This window comes from Heterodontus francisci, chromosome 8, assembly GCF_036365525.1.
Source record: "Heterodontus francisci isolate sHetFra1 chromosome 8, sHetFra1.hap1, whole genome shotgun sequence".
In the NCBI taxonomy this organism is placed as follows: Eukaryota; Metazoa; Chordata; class Chondrichthyes; order Heterodontiformes; family Heterodontidae; genus Heterodontus; species Heterodontus francisci.
In genome coordinates, this window is record NC_090378.1 from 62,828,824 (window position 1) to 62,854,717 (window position 25,894).

Here is a 25,894-nt window from a genome sequence, read left to right on the forward strand (position 1 = left end):
TGTTAGGACAGGTGACCAAAAGCTTGTTCAAAGAGGTAGGTTTTAAGGAACATCTTAAAGGAGGAGAGAAATATGGAGAGACTTAGGGAGGGAATTCCAGAGCTTAGGGCCTTAGGAGATGAAGGCATGGCCACCAATGGTGGATCAAAAAAAATTATCTGTTCAAGAGGTCAGCATTGGAGGATGGTAGAGAACGCCAAGTGTTGTAGGACACTTGGAGGTTATAGAGATAGGGAGGGACAAAGCCAGTGAGGAATTTGAAAACAAAGATGAGAATTTTACAAATGAAGTGTTGCTGGACAGGGAGCCAATGTAGGTGAGAGAACACAAGGGTGATGGGTGAATGGAAATTGCTACAAGTTTGGATGCGGACAGCAGAGTTTTGGACAAGCTTAAGTTTATGAAGGTACAAGATCCACCAGGAGAACATTAGAATAGTCGAGACTAGGGGTTCCAAAGGAATGGTTGAGGGTTTCAGTAGCAGATGAGTTGAGATTGGGTGGAGATGGACGATGTTACGGAGGTGGAAGTAGGTGGTCTTGGTGCTAGAGAGAAAATGGAGTCAGAAGATCAACTTAGGATCAACCAGGGTGACAAGACTGCAAACAGTCTGTTTCGGTCTCAGAGAGTGGCCAGAGAGAGGATGGAGCTGATAGCTAGGGAACGGAGTTTGCTGCAGGCACCAAAGACAATGGCTTAATTCTTCCCAGTATTTAATTGAAGGAAATTTCTGGCCTTGCAATTCTGGATGTTGGGAAAACAGCATGACAAATATAAAGCAGTGGAGAGCTCGAGTGAGATGGTGGTGAGGCAGAGCTGAGTGTTGTCAGTGTAGGTATGGAACCTGACAATGACTTTTTGGATGATGACACTAGCTTCAATCATTTCCTCATATTATATCTTCAGAACGCTGTTTACTGCCTGTTTCCACCCTCCCCAGTATGCCAGTGGCTCCTCTTTCTGCTCCTGGATCCTAGCAAAAAGTCAAAAATCTGGATATGTGGCCTTTGCAGGCACATCATACTTCAGGTATGCTGCACCAGTCTAGCTTTTGGCACAGTGACAGCAAAATTAGCTCTCTTTGTTCTAATAATTCCTAATCAGTCTTCCATATCTGCCAGCAAATGGGTTCAGACTAAGATGAGCGAGTAGTTAAGAATCATAGGCAAATCTAGTCGGATATAGACTAAGGCGGACAGGACAAGTTAAAATGGTGCATTATAAATGTTGTAACTGTTGCAAGGTATGCGGGTTCTCCCCACTGCAGAGAAAAGGCCCTCACAATGAGCAGGTTAGCATGACTCTTGATGCTAGTTGCAAGGAGATGCATCTCCATTCCATGGTGGAATACAACTCCATCCCCAAAAATACATGGATGTGTTACGGACAGGTGGTAAGTGGTATGGGTGGCTTCCGCTTTTCACCTCCCAACTGATCGCAATTATGTTTTGTCAAAAATGGTGCGTTAGTCCCTGAGTGTTTTTAGGGTTAAGTAAACAGTCAAATGACAGGTTTTCTCATAGGTTAAAAAAGGAAGATAACTATATATTGTTACGACCAGGTGAAAAAGGTGTCTAGAGATCTGTTGCTGTCTTCACCTGGTCTTATTGTAACAGGGTTTAATTTTAAACACATTGTGTTTTGAGCTCCCCCTTTGTGAATCCTTGTTCACTGCTTTCCAATTATAAGACAAAGAAACCAATTCACACAAGTTTTCTGAGGTTTAAAGAAGAAAGATGAAATTTTACTAAAACTTAATCTTAAACTCTAATACGGTTAACGCCTACGTATATACGATGTGCTCATGCTAGCATGCACATGCAAATAGGGACAGAAAAGAGGAGAGGAAAATATAGTAGAGAGGTGTTTGAGGCAATATCAGAAGGGTTTCTTGTTTATTGTTCTTTGAGCTCACTTGATTGTAGCTAGTCTTGCTGTTCATCAGGGCCCAGTGTTCGTCTTAAACCTTGTTCATGTAGGAAACCTTTCTCTCTTTGAGATTCACATGTTTTCACAAGGTTCAGTTCCGTGGGAAAGAGATGGAGGCAGGCAGGACTGGAGAGGAGGTTCTGTTCCAACCGGGAGCTCACGGCTTTCTGAGTTCAAAATCCTCTGTTGGAAGTTCAAATTCAAAACCTCCAACAGTCAGTCAGTGATGTGACCAAAACCAATCTGACCACTTCTTCTGTGTATTGGGGAAGCAACCATTGGGTCCCCATTGTTCTAACACTGTCGGTTACTTTGCAGATGTCTTTCCAGTCAGGGATTTGCAATTTTAAGTTTTAATGTTCATGTGGTGAAATCATGTGTGCCTCAGTCTTGGCAGGTGGGGAGGTGGGGGGGGGGGGTGGTGGTTTGCCGGACAGTATTTTTAAATGATTTCCGAAATGGTTGCAACCTTCACCCACGCACACACTCACACACATGCATACATAAAAATAGAGAGAAAAGGTTAGGATGCACTTAATTCCAAGGTGATGTAAGAGTTTGTGGTTTACAGAAAACTGTTGAATCTTCTCAGGAGGAAAGTCTTTTTTAAAGGTGCAGGCCTTGATGTTTACAGAGGTCTTGAACTTGCTGAGGTGTTGTAGAGCTCGAGTAGTTAAAACTCAGCCCAAAGTTGGTCATGTGAATTTGGTTTGCCTTCACAGCTGGAGAGTCTTAAAGTCACTTTGTAATTTATCTGCTGTAGTGGTTGTTCAGTTCTTGTTCAGCAGCGTTTTTCTGTTTAGCTGGATCTCTTTCAGTCTCTAGCTGGAAACTGGCTTTCTGTGGTCCTGGCTTGATCTTCCTCTCTCTCTCCAGAGGTCTACCTTTTAAGGTAAAAATCCATCACATTTGAGTTTCTACTAGATGACACGTGGCCCTCTCCCCTGGTGTCATCACACAATGGACCAGGATATGGAAGCCGTGGCTATCTACTTATCTACAATATGAATGGGGACCATTCTGTTATAATGGTGCTACTTCACACTCTTCATTATGGTTTGCGCTGTGAGTCAGTCTGTCTCCAGAACCCTTTGTTAGTTCATTCATGTAGATAGGAGTCATCAATATGCAATGGTGCTTCTTTCGATTTCAATTGGTTCTCCCCAGAGCTATTTCAGATTAGGTTAACGAGTTTCATCTTTAATAGACGGAGGTGTGTATTGTCAATACAGGAGGGGTCATGTGACCACTACTCCATTTTGTCTGTGGTACAAGTGTTCATGTTCTTGTGGTTCAGCTTAACAGTTGACTTTTTATTTTCATAATTCTTCCAATTCATTGTTTATTTCATCACTGCCCCTTCCGAACATGACAGCTGGAATACATGTGTGACATCGGCCATAAAGCACGTGGCTGAAATAAAAGTGGGACCCGATGTTCGGCCTCTGCTTGGAGTTTGGGAAATACTAGGAAGCCTGGCGCTGTTCTTGGACATACAAATGACCCTCTCAGTGCAGTAATCCAGCACTATCCAAGAGGGGAATCAATATGACCACCAGTATTCAGGACCCCGAAGACTCACAAACCCTACAACCCAGGTTTAACAAGCTTCCTAAATTCCTCAAACCTACATTGCTTCCAATGCAAGCAGCCTGATGTGGTGATGCATTCCTCTGCCAGGCACTGTGCAATCAGGATTTAATTTGCATATTGAGCATGTACACTCATAAATATGTCTGATTATATGCCTAAATATACAATAGCATAAAATATTGATATATTTAATTGCACATAAAACATGTGAAGTTACACATTTATACCCACTTCATAAAATACATACATTATTCAGAACTCAATAAAAAATGTTCTTTCAAAATATGGCCCCAGAACCATTGTCAGGCACCCATGTCTCCAGCGGTGCATCTGGGGCACCTGCTACTGTGGTATTGTCAGAAAGTTCAGTATAGATGCCAGGGTTGGTGAGGAATACATTTTGTGAGCCTCATTGGGAACCAGTTTAATTTCTTCCAGTAGTTCTCTTACAAAGATCCTAATTTTCGAAGGTCCAGTCCATTATACCAGTCTCAGCCACCAGGTGGTCCCCACGACTTCCAATGAGGCATACCTGCACCAATCATGCACCAGGATCCAATCTCCAACATTTGGAGTCCTTGCCCTGGCCATGACCCACCCCATGACAGTGGCCTTATAAGGAGCAGACAGAGAAGCCTTCCAGAAACTTAGATGCAAATCTGGGATGTAGCATATTCAAACCCCTGCTTATTTCCCGACCATTTTGGAAAGACTCCTGCCAGAATTACTTTGGTAATCTGCCAGAATAGCTACTGATTTTCAAAGAAATTATGTAGTACGTAACACAGCAGAAGACTGGGGAAACCAAACTGGATAAAACAGAAACCTTGAGACTTTAGGATTAGTTGATACTAGATATTTTCAATGTCCCTCTTGCTTAAGCTGTACTGTCTTAAGGGATAATATGTTCCTTGGTTTGCTCTTGAGGAAGAACAATTGGAACTAAGTTTCCATTGCTTGCATAGTGAGAGGTTAGAGAACAATGCATTCCTGTTTTATATCAAATCTAAGAGAAAAGTAGTGAAACATTGAACGGTCAATTTGACATTAGTCAATTGATTAAAACCTGACGATCAAAAGTTGCTCATATGTATCTACTAAAATTGGTTAGGAAGAGAGGACACACCTATCTGGACATTTATATCATAGTTGGCATCCTCCTTGACAGTGAGCTGAGCTTCAAATACCACATTTTTATCTTTTAACAAGACTATTTATTTCTTCATCCACAACATTGCCGGCCTCTATTTTGCCTCAGCTGCTCAACAACCTGCAACCCTTGGAACATTTAGACTCATTGGATGAATTTTTGCTTAGGAGACGGAAAACAGGAGCTGGGAATGTTAACAGGTCCCGAACCCTAATTCGTTGGAATTTTAGCCAGGCCGTTCCCTCAACTGGCATGGAGACAGGTTCCCTATCCAATTAAAGGCAGTGGGCAGACTCTCGAAGATGGAAGGCCAATCAGAGGTGCTTCTTCTACATGAAGGTTCCCTCTCACTATCCTTTTTAAAAATCTCATTTAAAAATAGAAAAAGCACAGCCAGGCCACAACTGTGGGGACTGGAGATGGTCGGGGCGGGGAGGGGGGTTATCCCGCTAGAGGACTGGGAGGGTGCGTGGGGAGGGAAAGCAGGGAAGGGGGGACGAGGAAGGGGGGGAGCCTGTAGACCTGCATGGCCCCCAGTTGCTTTGGGAAACTGGAGGCCGACTGGAAAATCCTAATTGCTTGCCTGCCTCATGGGGGCAGACAGGCCTGCTGGCCCCAAACCTGCCCTGGCCAAAATGGCTGTGCCGGGAACAGGGTGGGGAAACCGGCATGCTGGACTGTACTAGAAGTTTTGGGCCTCCTCTGCCTCCGCTCCCAACCTCAGTGGGGCCCGAAAATCCTGTCCAATTTTTCTACTGTCCCCCTCATTAGTCTCTTATCCTGCACCCACTGTAAGGGGTCCAAAATGCAGCTCAGTATTCTGTCCTGCACTAAGTCCCAAGGCCCTTCCCACTTGTCCTCGCTGACCGACATTGGCTCCTTGTCTCCCAACACATTAAGTTTAAAACCCTTATTCTTGTCTTCAAATCCATCTATGGCCTTAACCCACCTTATCTCTCAATTTCCTCCAGCCTTATATCCCCTTCCACATCCTTTGGTTTTCTGACTCTGGTTTGTTTTTCATGCCTGCTCCATTTAACCCCATCATTGGTGGCTGAGCCTTGACCCTATTTCTGGAACCCAGCACAAATCGGTATTTTCAGGAGAGTACTGAGGTGGAAGGAATTGAACGGATTAAGAAAAATTGATGATAATTACAATGTCTTTTCAATGCATACTTGATTATACTTTCAGGAGATATAATTTGGTCAGATGATGCTGTACTATGAACAAAATACTGGGGCTTGTAGATTTGGTATGAACTAAATGAATATGTGTCATCCTTGATACTGATATGCTGATTAACATATTTTACCAATGTTTACATGCCCTAAGCTCCACTTTTCAGACTGTGCAATTTGTGCAGATCATTATTGGTGAGTTTCCTGAATTATGTCTTGTAAAGCCATACCAATTTGTTTCTGTGCCATTTAAAACATGTTAAACTAAATTAAATAGAACATTATTTAACATAAGTCGTTTAGTGATAAAACTAAGATTGCTGTACACAATTCTAAAATGTATGTAATTACACTTTATATCGTATTAGATAATAATGACATAACATGCTGTAAGTGAGATAATGTTGAAGTTGAATTTGTCTCCCACTGATGGTTATTGCTGAACAATTTAAGTCAAAGATTTTCAGCTTTACTGTTACTCATAGAGCAGTCTCTTAAATACGACTTTTATTACACTCCAATTTTCATCCCTCCTCTCCTGCAGATGATGACTCATGCTGGGATGTGGTTCCATGGCTGTTGGTGCATCTTCAATGTAAAAAAAAGTCCCAAAGCAATTCATAAGAAGTATAATGAAAACATATGGTGAGCCAGAAAATAAAATATTAGAAAGGGTGATCAAAGGTTAGATCAAAGAAATGGATTTTTGAAGAGGTTCTTGAAGGTGCAGAGAGACACAAGCGCAGAACCAGAGAGGTTTAGAGACAAAGTTTCAAAGAATGGGTCTGAAACATCTGAAGGCTTTGTCAGCAAAGATTGTCCAAAAGGAAGGGGAATGCACGAAAGCCTCAAAAGCAGAGCATTCAGGAGGAGATATAGAGCTGGAAGAGATTGCAGAAGTAGGGTGCAATGAAGCCATGGAAGAATTTATGAATGTGGACAAGAATGTTGAATTAAATCCTTAGGGGGTGAGGGCCCAATGTAAGTTAGCAAGGATGGGAATGATGACTGAGCTGGATTTAGTTCGAAACAGAGAATCCACAACACAATTTTAGATAAGCTGGAGCTTGTGGAGGATGGGAGGTCAGGAAGAAGATCATTGAATAGTTGAGTCGGATCCTAATCGGTCCTCCCAAAGTGAATTTTACACTTTAAAAAAATGCACCAGGAGCAAATTTCGTCCTCACTTAGCTCCTCGCGGCTGCTTCATCCTGAGCAGGGTGGTGAGAGATCCTATAAATTACATTAAATTCAGAGCAGAAGGACAATTACCCATTTCCACCAGCAGATGATACACAAACAATGCAGAAATATATTAGAGTAAACCCCTTTTTAAAAAAAATAAATGGTGAAAGCAACAGAAAATGTATCTTGCTTCGGCCTCCTTCATAAACAATTTAAACTGAACATTCATAACTTGTAATGTATTTATTTCAATGTCGTCATAATTTAAACAACAAATAAAAATGCATTAAGTTCCATTTTACAACTCAGTCAACACGCAGAGGATCAAGTTCGCAATTACTGCTGCACAGTCGAAATTTAAAATGGGGATACATTTTAATTAAAACGACGGGCAATGAAACGAAAGCATCCAGTTATGAAATGTGCATTGAACAGGGTGCCTTGTCGCAAGATGAGTGGGTGGTTGGTTGGTTGGTGGGTGCAGCTTTAAAAGGCAGCGCTACTTAAAACGAACCCTCTTTCCGGGTGAAGGTCGCTCCGCTGAGAAACATGGCAGCCATCAAGAGCAGGGTTTTTGTGGTGGGAGTGGGAATGACCAAGGTATTCGTAAATATTTTATTGCAGAGAAAACGGAGGGGTTTTGTTTTGCGGCTGAGTGGTGTGGGGTGGTGTTGGTTTGCAGTAAAGTGACTGACATCCGTGTTGTGCCTCCCAGATAGAGGCTTCCTGTGAGACTCTAAATGTAGTCACACTAGTTACTGCAATAGAAGCAACCAGGGTGCTCCCTTGGTGACTGGGTAAACTCACTACCACACAGACCCTGAATGTTTCAGCTTTGATCCCATGTGTGTCCTGGTCAGCTTATTTCAGCACAAGCGTCGTTCGGTACTATACAAATTGTATGTTTTTAAAAAACTCCACTGTCAGCATAAAGCAAGAGCCAAACTCTTCAAAATCAAGAGATTTGGTGTATAAGTGATGAGTTTTTTCCCCAAAGATAAGCCAATGTGGATTGACAGTTGGTTTATAAACTTCCGTTAGTGGCTTATTTAATTTCTACCACTGCGTCTGGAAATGCTTTAGGAAAAAACTTTTAAAAAAAATTCTTTGTTATCACTATGTCGCAATGCATCTCAGTTTAAATTTTACTTGCACCACTAATAAATTATAACAAAAAGGAAACTTAAATTACATTTTCATTTGGGGGGTAATGAAATACTCCAGTCCCTCCCCTGACTGTTGCCAACAATTTCCCCCACTCTATATAGGACAGTAGTGCTGATGGACATGGACCTCACATGTACCATGTGTCATTGAGTTTCTATTCACAACTTGCCCAGCTGTGAAGTTTTGTTGGGATGCAGCATCTTTCCCTCTCCACTTATTGTCCAGTCACAGTACAAACAAATGCTATAAGGAAGCAAGAGTGATCCCAGCATATGTAGATCAAATGAACAGGGTCTATTAGAACTATAGATCTACAGTTTTTTTTGGAACTATCCATCCTGTCGTTTTTAATGTTTTTTCCCCCTCCTAGAAAAATACCTAGCCTTCACGCGGTATAAAATCAGGATAATGCATTGAAAATCAGTGTGTTGGATCATTGCTGAAAATAGTTTTCAAGTAAGATGCAGTTAAAATTTAGTTAAGTGTAACCTGTTTTTTTTTCTACCAGTTTGAAAAGCCTGGGGCTCTGAAAGACTTTGACTATCCTGACATGGCTAAAGAAGCAGGTATCAGAATAATTTTGTTATTTTATTTTCTGACCAAGTTTTATAAATTTTTCTCATTTGAAACCAGAAAACTTACACAATTAAAACAAATACAGTACATATTTTAAAACTAGGGAATTTCACCCGAGATTGTGTGTTAAAATTGGTGTCTGAACATTTTTGAGACAAGATTATCAGCAAGTTCATCGTTTGGAGATGGTCCCAAAGCCAAGACCAGGGATTCAAGTTTCTTGGCTGCTTTCTGTTTCTAATACCTGGCTGGAAAATATAAGGTGGTTAGTGTGAGGCATGGACCAATCAGAAAACCAGACAGAACACTGGCGGATCTTTGGAATTCTCTACCCCAGAGGATTATGGATGCTCCATCGTTGAATACATTTAAGGTTGGGATAGTCAGACCTTTGGTCTCTCAGGGAATCAAGGGATATGGTGAGTGAGCAGGAAAGTGGAGTTGAATCCTAAGATCAGCCATGATCGTTTTGAATGGCGGAGCAGGCTCGATGAGCCATATGGTCTGCTCCTGCTCATATTTTTTGTGTGTTCTACATTGATCCATTCATAGAGACAAAAAAAATCTTTTATCAATAAGATATATATTTTAAAATGAATGTATAGGGAAATTGATTGCAATTAAAATAATTTAATCTTGGAGTTCAAAACTTTGGGTGAGGAGTGTGGAGCCAGGCATTATATTGGGGGAAAGTCTGTTTAAGTCAGTGATGCACTGGTATCTGTATGAGTGTTTGGAATGCTCAAACTGTTTGTGGCGTGTGCTCATTGCACTGTCAAATCTCTGCAACTAGTAGTTTGGGGGAAACAACAATGTCTACAGAGGAACTAGTCCTGGCTGCCTTATAGCACTGTGGCTCTAATGTAATATAATGCAGTAGTAGTAGTTCTTGTATGTAAATAATAGATTGCTGTTGCTGTTTGATATGATTCTCACTTTTGAGAACATTTGTTTCTGATCACTTGATTAACACCCACTAAATAAATTAGTAACAATGACTTATTTGAACAAATTCTACAAAGCAGAAAATGTATTTTTTTTTCCACTCTAGCTCAGAAGGCATTGGCTGATGCTGGCATTGCATACTCTGTTGTGGAACAAGCTTGTGTGGGCTACGTGTATGGTGAGACATTCTTCCACAGGATTACTTCATTTAATGTTTGGAAAGAAATGTTGGAGAAGATCAAGTTGTAGATCACTCTCCTTGTGTTGTATTCAGTCACAATGTCATGAATTTCTTTGGAGCTGCTGTAACTTTGCTAGAAGCATAGTGGGAATCCTATTTACATGGGTAAATTGGCTGATGCATTTTTTTACATTACAACAGGGACTACACTTCAAATGTAATTTATTGTCTGCAGGACATTCACAGGTTATGAAAAGTACTTTATAAATGCAAATCTAAATCTGTGAAGTATTCCTTTGTACATTCATGGGATGTGGGCATCGCTGGCAAGGCCAACATTTATTGCCCATCCCTAATTATCCTTGAGAAGGTGGTGGGGAGCTGCCTTCTTGAATGCAACGGAGTGGCTTGCTAGGCCATTTCAGAGGGCAGTTAAGAATCAAATACATTGCTGTGGTTATGTTGTCACATATAGGCCAGACCGGGTAAGGATGGCAGAGTTTGTTCCCTAATGGGAATGAAATGAAAAGATGGGTTTTTACAACATTCCGGTAGTTTCAGGGTCACCTTTCTGATGCTAGCTTTTTATTCCAGGTTTGCAATACTTCAATTCCTGTTGGGATGGGTGCAGTTGCTCTCCTGTCCAACGGACTATTAAGATTTAGTTTTAATTTTTTTGAATCAAGATAATATATTTTGTGTCAAATGAGCATTTTACAAACTAGCTACATGTAAAACTCACATAATTCAGTGAACATTTTACCAAAAACAAACTCTTATTCAAACACTGAAGCAAACATTTGGATTAGTTGAATTTTTTTTGCTTTTTGCGTAGGACAGAACTTGATTTTACCTTTTATCTGGGACATCCTAAAGTGCTTCACCTACAGAAAATTTCTTTTGAAGTCCAGTAATTTTGCACATTTCAATGTCCCATAAACAGCAATAATTGAATGACCAATTAACTTATGTTGTTGTTGGCTAAGGGACAAATGTTGACCAAGGCATCATGAGAACCCTTCTACTAATAATGGCATGAGGTCTAAAATAAGATCCATCTAAATCACTAGAATAGACAGGCAAGTCCTTGGATTAGCATCCCATCTGAAAGACAATGCCTCTGAAAATGCATCTCTCCTTCTTCTGTGCTAGATTGAAGTGTCAGTCGAGATTTTGTATTCGTGCTGTTTGACCCCCCCCCCCCCAATCTTCTGACTTGGTAGAGGGCTTTCAACTACAAGCATTTAAGGTGCAGCACGTGATACCTCTAGATGCCTGCAGTGAGTTATTGAAGTTTTGCACATTCTGTTAATATGTTACTTACTAATGATGACAGAGTCAGGGGTCTCTGATTGGAACATTGGCTTAGGAGACGGGCTTGGTGAGTCAGGGATGTAGACATTCTATAGTCTTGCAGGATCCTGATATGAGCAAGGTCTCTGCTCAAGGAATATTTTTGAAAAGTGGAGGGGGACTATGAGGAGAGAAGGCGATAGGTGATATAAAAACAAAAATGCTGGAAATACTCAGCAGGTCTGGCAGCATCTGTGGAGAGAGAGGCAGAGTTAACATTTCAGGTCAGTGACCTTACATCAGAACTGGCAAAGGTTAGAAATGTAATAGGTTTTAAGCAAATAAAACTCCCCCAACTCTCCGGTATATTGATGACTGTATCAGTGCCGTTTCCTGCTCCCGCCCCAAACTGGAAAATTTTATCAACTTTGCTTCCAATTTCCACCCGTCTCTCACCTTTACATTGTCCATCTCTGACATTTGCCTTCCCTTTCTCACCTTCTCAGTCTCCATCTCTGGGGATAGGCTGTCTACTAATATTCATTTATAAGCCCACCGACTCCCACAGCTACCTTGACTACATTTCTTCATGCCCTGACTCTTGTAAGGACTCCATTCCATTCTCCCAGTTTCTCCATCTCTGACGCATTTGCTCTGATGATGCAACCTTCCACGACAGTGCTTCTGATCTGTCTTCCTTTTTCATGAACCGAGGATTCCCCCCACCGTGGTTGACGGGGCTCTCAACTGTGTCTGGCCCGTTTCCCGCACCTCCACCCTTACCCCTTCCCCTCCCTCTCACAACCGCGACAGAGTTCCCCTTGTCCTCTTGTTTCAGTCCAGCAGCCTCCACATCCAAAGGATCATCCTCCGACATTTCTGCCAGCTCCAGCGTGATGCCACTACCAAATACATCTCCCCCTCCCCACCCCGTCAGCATTCCGAAGGGATCATTCCCTCCACAACAGCCTGGTCCACTCCTCCATTACCCCCAACCCCTCGTACCCTTCCCATGCAATCGCAGGAGGTGTAATACCTGCCCTTTTACCTTCTCTCTCCTCACTATCCAAGGCCACAAACGCTCCTTTCAGGTGAAGCAGCGATTTACTTTTACTTCTTTCAATTTAGTATACTGTATTCTCTGCTTACAATACAGTCTCCTCTACATTGGGGAGACCAAACGCAGATTGGGTGACCGCTTTGCTGAACACCTCTGCTCAGTCCGAAAGCATGACCCCCGAGCTTCCGGTTGCTTGCCATTTCAACACACCCCCCTGCTCTCATGCCCACATCTCTGTCCTGGGCTTGCTGCAGTGTTCCAGTGAACATCAAGGCAAGCTCGAGGTACAGCATCTCATTTACCGATTAGGCACACTACAGCCTACCAGACTGAACATTGAGTTCAATAATTTCAGAGCATGATGGGCCCCCCTTTTTATTTTTAGTTATATTTTTTCTTTTTATTTTAGTTTGTTTCATCATTCATTTTTTTTTTTTACCAGGTGCCTCCCCACTTTTTTTTTTCATGTTTGTGCTTTTGGCCAGGGCTGTTCATTTTTCTGTCAATTAACACCTTCTCTGACCTAACACTTTGTATTTCAGCACACATTAACACACCCTTTGCCTTTGCTCCATGACCTTCTTGTCAGTTATTCTCTGTGATCCTCTGTCCTATTAACACTCCTTTTTTTAATCTCTTGCCCCAACCCTGCTTTATTTGCTTAAAACCTATTACATTTCTAACATTTGCCAGTTCTGATGAAAGGTCACTGACCTGAAACATTGACTCTGCTCTCTCTCCACAGATGCTGCCAGACCTGCTGAATATTTCCAGCATTTTTTGTTTTTATTTCAGATTTGTGGCTTCTGCAGTATTTTACTTTTATTAAGGCAATAGGTGAGATGATTAATTACCATACTTACCTTTATGCATAGTGATTTTTAGCTTTACATTTAGTTTCTAGTAGGCTTGATTAACTCCAGATCTAGGAGTAATGATTTTCTGTCATCCTCCCAATGCAGGTGATTCAACTTGTGGCCAGCGTGCAATTTATCACAGTTTAGGAACAACAGGAATACCCATCATTAATGTTAACAACAACTGCTCCACTGGTTCAACAGCCTTATTCATGGCCAGGCAGCTGATACAAGGAGGTAAGCCAACATAGCGTACGCATAAGAACCACCAGAAGCCAAATCAAGTATAATTATAATAAGCTGCTAAGCTGCATTTTTAAATAGAAATGAAGTGCCTGGATTTATCTGTTTCTGATTGATTGATTGACATGAGCCAGAATGGCTAGTTCATAAGCAAGCTTCTTGTACTTGCTCTCCCCGTCTCAGTGAGAATTATGGACCAAGACAATCTGTGGTAGGAGCAGAAGTTTCAGCATCTCCCCATGGTGAGGGAAAATTAGACAGGATGGTCAGACTGATTGCTCCCACCTCCAAACAGCCAGCCAAAGGTGGGATGAGGGGCCATCAGTTCGGGTTTGGGAGCAAGCTATTCCCACCCAACCACCCTTCAGGCAATAGAGGCTTTTAAAATAAGAACAGAAAGTGCTGGAAATACTCAGCAGGTCTGGCAGCATCTGTGGAGAGAGAAGCAGAGTTAACCTTTCAGGTCAGTGACTTTTCATCTATTCAGAGGCTTTTTAAAATTTGTTTCATGGGATGTAGGCATCACTGGCAAGGCCAGCATTTGTTGCCCATCCCTAATTGCCCTTGAGAGGTGGTGATGAGCTGCTTTCTTGAACGGTTGTTGTCCATCTGGTGCGGGTACACCCACAGTGCTGTTAGGAAGTTCCAGTATTTTGATTGAGTGACAGTGAAGGAACAACGATATAGTTTCAAGTCCGGATGGTGTGTGACTTGGAGGGGAACTTGCAGCTGGTGGTGTTCTCATGCATCTGTTGCCCTTGTCTTTTTTAGGTGGTAGAGGTCGCAGGTTTGGAAGGTGTTGTCAAAGGAGATGTGTTGAGTTACTGCATTGTATCTTGTAGATGTTACTCACTGCTGCCACTGTGCACCAGTGGTGGAAGGAGTGAATGTTGAAGGTGGCAGATGGGGTGCCAATCAACTGGGCTGCTTTGTCCTGGATGATGTCGAGTTTCCTGAGTGTTGTTGGTGCCACACGCATCCAGGCAAGTGGCGAGTATTCCATCACACTCCTGTTTTGTGCCTTGTAGATGGTGGAGAGTCTTTGGGGAGTCAGGAGGCGGGTTACTCACCACAGAATTCCCATCCTCTGACCTGTTCTTGTCACGATATTTATGTGGCTGCTCCAGTTCAGTTTCTGTTCAATAGTAACCCCCAAGATATTGATGTTGAGGGGGATTCAGCAATGGTAATGCAATTGAATGACAGGGGGCAATGGTTAGATTCTCTCTTATTGGAGATGGTCATTGCCTGGTATGATTCCATTTTAATTGAAGAATAGTGATGCCTCTCCTTGGAAGAATTTATTAATAGTTTTATTAGTATGGAAGTTATCTTTCTATAATTGCCATAATTTACCTCCGTTTACATGTTGCCTAGATATTTATATCCTGGTCTAGACTACTGTGCAAACTGGGAGATAGTATAACTTCTAGGCTTTGAACATTGGTTGTTAATTAGACTACACTTCCCAGCATATGCAGCAGGGCCACTAGCCAATTGACAAAAGATCCAAAAACAGTCTTTTTAATATGGCAAAAGTAAGCTGGTTATGTTTACAAAGTGGTTTTCTCATTAATGATTCTAATAACAAATAAGCATTGTGTCAAATTTATACATACAAATAACTCAGGACTTATGGCAATTGTGAGTTTGGAGGAGTCTCATCAAATGATATGCGTAAATAATACTGTAATAAAAACAAGAAATGCTGGAACCACTCAGCAGGTCTGGCAGCATCTGTGGAAAGAGAAGCAGAGTTAACGTTTCGGGTCAGTGATCCTTCTACTGTACTGTAATAATCTGTTATGACATAATTGTTAGCTTATCAACAAATCTCCCATCGAGGAGAATTGAGTGTAAAGGAACCATTCTTTCCGAGACTTTGGTGGTGGGAACCACTGGTCCATTGTGAATTTGCACTCATGGGCCAGGATTTTACTGAGCTCCTGATGTCGGGCTCCATGGAGGCGCCTCCATTGCTGGGCAGCAGGACCTGGCTTTACATATTTAAATAAATTGAATGAATATATTTAAATAAAATTTGCTGCTATCTTACCTTCTTTCCGGGATCCTCCGAGCAGCAGCCAGCGCTCGCACGCCTTCACTTCCCCATCCAGGGAAAGCAGGCACCACTGGCGTGGGGAAGGGGGGAGTTTAGGATTATTACTGCGGGGTGGGACGGTGGATTCCGATTGCCATTAATAGTGTAGGGGAGGGTGGGAAGGGGTGACCTCTGCACTTTGATCAGTTTGGAGGGGGGAAGGTCAAGTGTGGAAGATAAGAGTTTTGGTGGGGGGGGGGAGGGGGTGGGGAAACTGTGGGGGAAGAGGGAAAATATTGGATTTCATTGTTATTGGTGGGGGAAGGGGTGAGGTGAGAGTTTTTTCAGCGGTACATGAGGGGGTGGCGGGGTAGCCCTTTAAAAATTTAAATGAGCCAGCAGGGCTGGCTGCCCTTTAAAAATGGCATCAGTGCCTCCATACAGGCAGCTGACGTTGTTACCGGTGTCACAGCCTGTCCCCTCCACATGATTGGGGGTGGGGTGGGGGGCAGCTTTATCTTTGTGGCACTCTTCCCACCTCAATCATAACAGTACCTTCACATTTAATATTGCCTCTTAGTACTCCCTCATTTTAATGTTTATGCTTTGAACCTGTTGATCAGATGCATTCAGGACTATAAACAAGGACATTTATGTGTTTTCACAATTTTGTCCTGCAAAAGGAGTTTACTGTGCAGTAAGCTTTAGAAGATGCACAGTATCAACAAATTGCAGAAGATGGCCAAGATCCAGAAGACATGTCTTCTAAAAGTTGGCAGTCTGCTGGAGTGATGAGATAATCTCTGATGGAAGATACTTTGTCAACTGCATGACATAACCAAAGCACAGCAGTCTTTTCAATTTGTTCTAATAATCAAGTGAAGCATTGTCCCCATTGCCTTTAGCCTTGTACCACTATTTTTTTCACTATCGTAACCTGTTGCATAGAAAAATAGCTAAGTGTGAAGTAGAGTGTCAGATAACCCACATTTTTATGTAAACTAATACAAGGAGTTATGGCTTTTTCATGCTGGGCAACGTAACTGATATTCTCTTTATTTGCAGGATAGTTTTGAGAGAACATCAGCCCTTTAAGACGAAAGCAAAATACTGCAGATGCTGGAAATCTGAAATAAAAATGGAAAATGCTGGAAAAACTCAGAAGGTCTGGCTGCATCTGTGGAGAGAACAACAGAGTTAACGTTTCAGGTCGATGACTTTTCATCAGAACTGGGAAAAGATAGAAATGTGAAACTTTCCTCAGTTCTGATGAAAGGTCATCGACCTGAAACATTAACAATTTCTCTCGCCACAGATGCGGGCCAGACCTGCTGAGTATTTGCTCCATTTTCTGTTTTTATTTCAGCCATTTAAGAGCTACTGCTCCTGGAATTCCAGCCAGTAGACTTTGAGTTACTTGCTTCATGCATCTGAACTGCAGTGTTAACATTTAAATGAGCTAAATTTTGCATTGTGGCATTAAGTTGGCTTATTTCATTGCTGGCGCACACATTGCCAAAGAAGCCATGGTCCTATCATCATTGAGTCTAGACTGCATTATCAGCCACTATATCCAAAAGAGTTAGATTTGTCAGAAACAGTTTTATGAGATCCCTCATATAATATAAAATAAAAACAGAAAGTGATGGAGATATTCAGCAGCTCTGGCAGCATCTGTGGAGAAAGAAACCGTGTTAACAGCCAGAATTTTTCCCTTGGCGGATGGGAGCCGTCCACCGACTGAAAAGTTGGTGGCGAACCCACCTCCGTCTCGCCTGGGGATGCAATCCGCATTTTGCGGTCCACAGGCCTTTAATTGGTCTGAGACGAGACTTCCACCTCATTGAGGTAGGAAGTCCCGCCTAATAGAGCTGCCGGCCAATCAGCGATGTCCACTGCTGGGACTGCAGCCCAGCCATTGGAAAGATGATGTCGGGGAACTCCGGAACGAAGGTAAGTTTTTGGTGCCTTGCTGGGGTGATCGGTCAGGCCCTGGCGACGCAACGGTGGTCGATTGGGGGGGCGGGGGTCATGTTGGGTGTTGGGGGTGTTTGGGGCTGCGGGGGCAGTCCTCTGTCGGGCACTTGTGCCTGATCATGAGGGCAAGTCCCCCCCCCACCCCCCACAACTTCAGGCCAGCAGAAAGCCACCTGCCATTGTCAGGGCGGTTTCTCTTGAGCCTGGGTTGCCCGACCAGCCACAGGTAAAAATCCCTGTGGCGGCAGGCGGAGGCCCTTAAGTGGCTATTAAATCGCCACTTAAGGGCCTTGATTGGTCTGGGGAGGGCGAGCCGGTTTTCGCCACCGACGCCGCCACCCTCCGTAAAATGGCGGCCACCTTCCTGCTCTTTGCGGGGGGCATAAAATTCAGGCCAACGTTTCAGGTCTGTGACCTTTCATCAGAGCTCTATTGCCAACCATCCTCATCCTCCAGTGACTTCACGAAAGATCTTTAAGCTTTTTTAATGAAGTTGTTAGAGATAGCATTCTGCACAAAAGAAATGACCATGGTAACCAAATATAAAAATCAAACAGTTTAAATTGTTGCACTGAAAGCTTTAGGCTCAAATATTGACTGTTGAACTTCAGTAAAATCCAAGTATTAGGTGAGTAAATTTTAAGTTGACTTAAACAACTCTGATACCTATTCCCACCTGTGGTAAATATTGTTGTAATATCCTTTCTTTTTATGTCTTTTAAGGACTAGCTGATTGTACTCTTGCTTTGGGATTTGAGAAGATGGAAAGGGGATCGCTTTCTCCTAAGGTACTTTGTTAATTTGACATGGGATTTGGAGTGCCCATAAACTGATGCTTTTGTGAGTTAAAATATTAAACATTCTGCAGTCCACTTCAGTACAATAAGTACCAAACTTAATATTTTGCTCTCCACTTTGCTTCCAATGATTTCCTCTCCTCTCATGAAGACATTGATCTTATAGTGTCAGAGAAACTTTAGTGCAGAATGGATCATGCCTGTGCCAGAATTAGCTCCCCACTGGAGATATCTCCATTTATCTGCACTTTCTCTGTACTCTTTTAATATTCTTCAAATGTTTGATATAATTCATTAATTTTATGATTGACTATGCTTCAATAGCCACTTGTGGTAAATCATTCTATGTCCTAATAATTCTTGCATAAAATTGTTACTTCTACAATCTCATCCTACATCCCAGGCTTTCGGCATACCTTCCTATTGCCTTTTCTCTCATGTGCCCATCTAGTTTCCTTTTGAAAACATCTAAGCTATTTGCCTCAAACACTTCTTGTGCCAGTTCCACATTCTAACCACTGAGTAAAGAAATTTCTCTATCTCTACTGAAGAACTATCTTTTTTTTATCTTGTATTTATGGCTCCGAGATTTGGATTTTCCCACAAGTGAAAACATTCTCTCCACATCTAGCTTGTCCAACACATTCATAATTTTAGAGACCTTTATCGGATCACCTTTAATTCCTCTCTTTTCTAAAAAAAAATAAAATTCCCAACCTGCCCAATCTTTCCCCATAACTGTAATCTCTTCATTCTGGTAGTAATCTTGTAAATCTATTTTTGCATTTTCTCCAGTTCTATCGTTTTTATAGTATGGAAGCCACAACTGTGCTCGGTACTCTAAGTGCAACCTGATTAGGTCCTATACATGTTTAACATAACTTCACTACTTCTTAATTCTACACGCTCAAAATAAATCCCCGTATTTTGTAAGCATTTTTAACAGCTTTGCTGACCGGCAATGGCACTTTTAATGATTTGTTCACTTGTATCCCGAGATCTCTTTTCTCTTCTACCCCATCAAGTTTTTTCAACTTTCTACAGTGTAGATGATATTTCTATTTTTCCTACCAAAGTTTTTGCACTCTCTCCAGTGTATGTATGAACATAAGAATTAGGAGCAGGAGTAGGCCACTCAGCCCCTCGAGCCTGCTCTATCATTCAACAAGATCATGGCTGATCTGTAACATCAACTCCACATTCCCACTTACCCCCGATAACCTTTCACCCTGTTTGCTTATCAAGAATCTATCTACCTTTGCCTTAAAAATATTCAAAGACTCTTCTTCCACTGCCTTTTGAGGAAGAGTGTTCCAAAGACTCTCGGCTCTGAGACAAAAAATTTCTCCTCATCTCTGTCTTAGATGGGTGATCCCTTACTTTTAAACTGTGAGCCCTAGTTATAGATTCTCCTACAAGAGGAAACATCCTTTCCGCATCCACCCTTTCAAGACCCCTCGGGATCTTGTATGTTTCAATCAAGTTGCCTCTTACTCTTCTAAATTCCAGCAGATACAAACCTAGCCTGTCCAACCTTTCCTCATAAGACAACCTGCCCATTCCAGGTATTAGTCGAGTAAACCTTCTCTGAACTGCTTCCAACGCATTTACATCCTTCCTTTAAATAAGTAGACCAATACTGTACACAGTACTCCAGATGTGGTCTCACCAATGCCCTGTGTAACTGAAGCATAACCTCTCAACTTTTGTATTCAAATCCCCTCACAATAAATGATAACATTCTATTAGCTTTCTTAATTACTTGCTGAACCTGCATACTAACCTTTTGCGATTCATGCACTGGGACACCCAGATCCCTCTGCATCTCGGAGCTCTGCAATCTCTCACCATGTAGATAATATGCTTTTTTATTCTTCCTGCCAAAATGGACAATTTCACATTTTCCCAAATTATACTCCATTTGCCAAATCTTTGCCCACTCACTTAACCTATCTACATCCCTTTCTTGCCCCCTTATGTCCTCTTCACAACTTTGTGTCACAACTAACTATCTTTGTGTCATCAGCACGTTTAGCAACAATACCTTCGGTCCCTTCATCCAAGTCATTTATATAAATTGTAAAAAGTCGAGGCTTCAGCACAGATCCCTGTGGCACATCACTTGTTGCATCTTGCTGTTGGAGTGGAATTGACTAAAATGAACCACTTGATGCTCAGGTCTGTTCCAATCGTCAAAAGGTTTATTTTGCACCGGTGGGGAGTAAGTCGCTGGGCTTACCATGCGCTTCTCCACTGAACAAAGGAAAATCCACAACAGATATACAGTTACTCAGCCCATCCCGGCTGGACACAATCCAATCATAATGGTTATTGATTACGTACATTACATTCATTATCAATAAAATTATTAATTATGCATCATGTGGTTGTGGGGATAGCTCATGGTATGCCCCTGACCATCTCAACTTGTTTACCAAACCCCCCTTATCAACTATCCTTGAGTCTTCACAATGAATCCTTCTACCTCTATCTGGCCTGCATTCCTAGTTGCTTTGTGTACTCCGCAATTAGACAGAGCAGCTGTCTTATGCACTGATATGGGGGGCCCTCCTTGATCAGTGTAATTGCCTGTGCTAAGCAGTACCATGCTCAAGGCTGCAAACTAACTTGTCCCACAATGCCTTGGGTAAATACTCCATTTTGTAACAATATATGGCTACACTTTCATCTTGTATATAGGTGCATATTTATTTAGCTGCATCGGCCACAATTTTTCCCCCCCACATGCCCACTCTGTTTCCTGTTAGCTAGCCAATTTTCTATCGATGCCAATGTGTTACCCCTACACCATTAGCTTTTATTTTCTGTAATAATCTTTGTGGCACCTTATCAAATGCCTTCTGGAAATCTAAGTACAGTACATCCATTGGTTCTCTTTTATCCACAGCACATGTTATTTCTTCAAAGAACTCCAATAAATTGGTTAAGCATGATTTCCCTTTCACAAAACCATGTTGACTCTGCCTGATTACCTTGAATTTTTCTAAGTGCCCTGTTATAACATCTCTAATAATAGCTTCTAACATTTTCCCTAAGACAGATGTTAAGCTAACTGGCCTGTAGTTTCCTGCTTTCTGTCTCCCTTTTTGAATAAAGGAGTTGCATTCGCTATTTTCCAATCTGATGGAACCTTCCCCGAATCTAGGGAATTTTGGAAAATTAAAACCAACGCATCGACTATCTCACTAGTCACTTCTTTTAAGACCCGAGGATGAAGTCCATCAGGACCTGGGGATCTGTCAGCCCACAGCTCCAACAATTTGCTCAGTAGCACTTCCCTGGTGATTGTAATTTTCTCGAGTTCCTCCGTCCCTTCCATTTCCTGATTTACAGCTATTTCTGGGATGCTAATCGTATTCTCTATAGTAAAGGCTGATGCAAAATACCTGTTCAATTCATCTGCCATCTCCTTATTTTCCATTATTAATTCTCCAGACTCACTTTCTACCGGACCAATGCTCAATTTGTTAACTTTTCTGTTTTAAATATCTATAGAAACTCTTACTGTATGTCTTTATATTTCTAGCTGGCTTTCTCTCATGCTCTAATTTTTCCCTCCTTTATTAATCTTTTAATAATTCTTTGCTGTTTTTTATATTCTGTCCAATCATCTGGCCTGCCTCCCATCTTTGTGCAATTATATGCTTTTTCTTTAAGTTTGATGATATCTTTAACTTTTTTAGTGAACCACAGATGGCGGTTCCCTTGGAATTTTTCTTTCTTGTTGGAATGTATCTATTCTGTGTATTCTGAAATGTCCCCTTAAATGTCTGCTACTGCATCTCTATTGACCTATCCCTTAACCTAATTTGCCAGATCACTTTCGCAAGCTCTGCTTTCATGCTGTCATAATTGCCCTTCTTTAAGTTTAAAATATTCATCTGCGACCCGCTCTTCTCTCCCTCAAACTGAATGTAAAATTCAATCATATTATGATTGCTGCTGTCTAGGGGCGCCTTCATTATGAGGTCATTAATTAATCCGATCTCGTTGCACAATACCAGGTCTAATATAGCCTGTTCTCTGGTTGGCTCCAGAATGTGCTGTTCTAAGATTCTATCCCGGAAACATTCTACGAACTCCTCAACTCCTCGTCTAGGCTACCTTTTCCCATCTGATTTTTCCAGTCTATATATAGATTAAAATCCTCTATAATTATCGCTGTACCTTTCTGACAAGCTCCCATTATTTCTTCCTATATACCCTGTCCTACAGTGTGGTTAATGTTAGGAGGCCTGTACACCACTCCCACAAGTGACTTCTTGCCTTTATGATTTCTCATCTCTACCTAAACCGCTTCTACTTCCTGGTTTCCTGAACTTTGGTCATTCCTCTCTATTGTGCGAATACCATCATTAATTAACAGAGTCACCCTGCACCTTTTCCTAGCTTCCTGTCTTTCTTAAATGTCAGGTCCCAAACTATGCCATCCTGCAGCCATGTCTCCGTAATGGCTATCAGATCGTACTTTTTTATTTCTATTTGTGCTATCAGTTCATCTGTTTTGTTTCGAATTCTACGTTCATTCAGATATAGAGTCTTTAGTTTTGTCCTTTTATTATTTTTGTAACCTCTAGCCTTATCTGCTGATTTACTCTTAGATTTGTACTCACTGTCCCTCCCTGCCACGGTATGTTTATCTTTTTCCATATTAACACCTTTCTGTCTCGTCGTCTCTACTCTTTGATTTACCACATCTTCCCAAATTTGATCCCTTGTCCACGCTGTTTAGTTTAAAACCCTCTCTACTTCCCTAATTATGCTGGGAACACTGGTCCCAGCACAGTTCAGATGTAGACCATCCCAATGATACAGCCCCAACTTTCCCCAGTACTGGTGCCAGTGCCCCACAAACCAGAACCCACTTCTACCACACCAGACTTTGAGCCACGCATTCATTTCTATAATCTTATTTGCCCTATGTTAATTTGCAGGTGGTTCAGATAATAATCCAGAGATTATTACCTTTGAAGTTCTGCTTCTTAATTTGGTGCCTAGCTCCTCATACTGATTGTGCAGAATCTCTTTCCTTGTCCTGCTATGTCATTGGTACCTACAGATACAGATGTCTCTGTATCCTTTTTTTATAGTATTGGGCCAGAACTGTACACAGTACTCCAAGTGTGGTCAAGCCAAGGTTTGGTACAAGTTTATCATAACTTCTCTACTTTACTTTTCAATACCGTTCCCCTAGAAATAAATCCTTGTGCTTGGCTTGCTTCTTTATAGCCTTATTAACCTGCTTCACTACTTTTATTGATTTGTGCATTTGTATTCCCAGATCCTTCTGCTCTTCTACCCCATTTTAGATTCTTATTTTCCAAGTATTATATGACCTCCTTACTTTTTTCACCAAAATGTAATATCTCACACTTAACTGTGTCAAAATTAATTTGCCAATTATATGCCCATTCTGCAAATTGATTAATGTCGTCTTGTAATTTGTTGCAATCCTCCACAGTGTCGATTATCCCCCTCCTCCTCCCCCAGTTTGGTGTCATCAGTAAATTTCGAAATCGTGTTATTTATTGCACAGTCTAAATCGTTAATATTAATTTTTTTTGTGTGACCTGAATGAGTTGGAATTTTTTTTTCCCTTTATAGGCGGGTTTTTTTTTGTATCAAGTTGGTTGGAGTTTTTTGTACATGGAGGGAGCATTGCTTTTTTTTTTCTCATCATGGTCAGCTCACTCACTGGCTGTGGCATGTTGTATCTAAAACCTTGCTGCAAAAGTTTGGACAGCCCTAGTGTAGCGATTCACGATCACTTCTTTATTTTTATATGCAATACCTCAATATATAAAGCTCCAAATCTAATTTACCTTTTTACGGCTTTTTCTACTTGCAATCCTATGCTTAGAGTTCTGTTATCTGAGCTTTTAACTCCCTCAGTTTCTTTACCACAGTGAGAAAATTATCAATTATCTTATATAGTTTTAAAATAAATGAAGTTAAAATGGAAACTGTCTTTCTTTGTCAATGCAAAGTGAAGGTCAGATTGTGTACAGGACCGAACCAGGGTGATCTAGAAATTAGTTAAGATATAGAGTCATCTGCAACACAGATGGAGGCCATTCAGCACATCGAGTCCATGCCGGGCTTTTTTTCTGATTCTGCTAATTAAATTGTACGTGTTAAAGGCATTAACAACCCTTTGGAGTGTAAGCATCTGTTCATCATTGTCCTTTGCATTATTTGCCATGATTATCTTTTTAATCACAGATAATTGAACGCCTATCATAGGATTTTCAGCTGATTAAACAGTAGAGAATTCTCCATACGCTTTCTTTCTGACTTTTGAACTTTGTAGACTGAACTGAGATTTGTATTGCCAACTTATAATTTTGCAAAATTATATGTCTACAAAGTGACAAATCTGTTTCAACCCAATATTGTTTGTATCCAATCTTAAGAAATCTGTGTTATCAATAAACATTATGGATTGTTTTCAATTTTATTCTCCTTTAAGGGTTGTGCTGTGTGTCCAGTGCCTGAATATTTTTATGTAGTATTCAACCTTAAATAAATCAAATCATTCTTGTTGGTCTGTGAATAATTTAAATATGGTATCTTTCTATTTCAGCAGAACCAGGAGAATGTTGTGGGGATCCTGTGCTTTTTTTAATGTTCCATACTGCAATTACTAATATTAAGTGCTGTATCCTATTTGCAGCATGTACACTATAGATTTTAATTCGTAGAGATTTGTCTGCTTATGGAAACAGTCTTTCTGCTGTGAACACAAGACAAAACTTCTGGGAGAAATATTTTCTTTTAGTATGCGGCATTCTCGCTTAGAATTCTTTATTCCCTGATATGGTATTGCCAGCAAGATTTGATATAATTCCACCTATCCCCTGCCCATATTAAAGGCCTACTACCCGAACCCGAAGGACCCGATGACCTGGTTTGGGTTGGGTCGGGTCGCACTTCCGGGTAGGGCCGGGCCAGGTCAGACACGCTCTATCATAGGCTCCAATGTTAATTTCCTTTTTGGACCAGAAAGGTGGTTTTGTTATAGTTATTTTAAGCTTGTGCAGGTCAGCAACAAAGTGAAAAATGGAAGATAAGTTAACTGATGGTCAGGTCGGGTCGGGCGCGGGAAAAAAAATGGAAGGACTTGGACCTGATCGGTTCTGTCGGGCTCGGGTGGGGGTTTTCTTTTTGCAGACCCGAACAGGCCATATCATTTATAATTATGGTAAATGAGACAATTCCCTATATAAAGCCCTGTTGCATCCAACTAGAGACACGCTGCCAATCTGAGAAACTTTCATTTATTCCTATACTCTTTCTGTCCATGAATCATCCATTTATGCATGCTGCCAAGAGCCTTAATTTTCATAATATGTCTCTGATGTAGCACTTCATTAAACATTTTTTGAACGTCCATGTAGGCCACATTTAGTGTATTCCCTTTATTATTTTCAAAACCATGATTTAAATTAGTCAAGCATAACTGTCTTGACTGGCTCTAATTAACCCATTCCTTTTGTAATGTCACTATTAAATTTTATGTATCATCTCTTGCAGTTTTCCTACCACTATGTGAAGCTAACTAGGCTATAGTTAACTGGCTTATCTCATTGTTTTTTGTTTTGAATAAGGGTGTAACATTCACCGTCCTTAAGTCCTTTGGTATAATTTTGAAATATCATGCTTTATTCCTCCTAATGTTTCATTTCTAACCTCTCTGTG

The 25,894-nt window shown here is 41.3% G+C and overlaps 1 protein-coding gene across 3 annotated transcripts in view; it reads left to right on the forward strand.

Moving 5' to 3' along the window:
* The first annotated feature begins 7,397 nt into the window (after positions 1-7,397).
* scp2a (sterol carrier protein 2a) overlaps positions 7,398-25,894 on the forward strand; it is a 98,921-nt gene continuing 80,424 nt past the window's right edge. For 2 of the 3 annotated variants that reach the window (XM_068037229.1, XM_068037230.1), the window contains exons 1-5: positions 7,531-7,638; positions 8,714-8,771; positions 9,833-9,904; positions 13,223-13,354; positions 18,102-18,166. In XM_068037229.1, coding sequence (XP_067893330.1) covers positions 7,588-7,638; positions 8,714-8,771; positions 9,833-9,904; positions 13,223-13,354; positions 18,102-18,166 — 378 coding nt within the window. In that variant the 5' untranslated portion in view covers positions 7,531-7,587. Of the gene's footprint in view, positions 7,639-8,713; positions 8,772-9,832; positions 9,905-13,222; positions 13,355-18,101; positions 18,167-25,894 lie in introns of all 3 variants that reach the window. The other variant, XM_068037231.1, reaches the window with a different exon arrangement.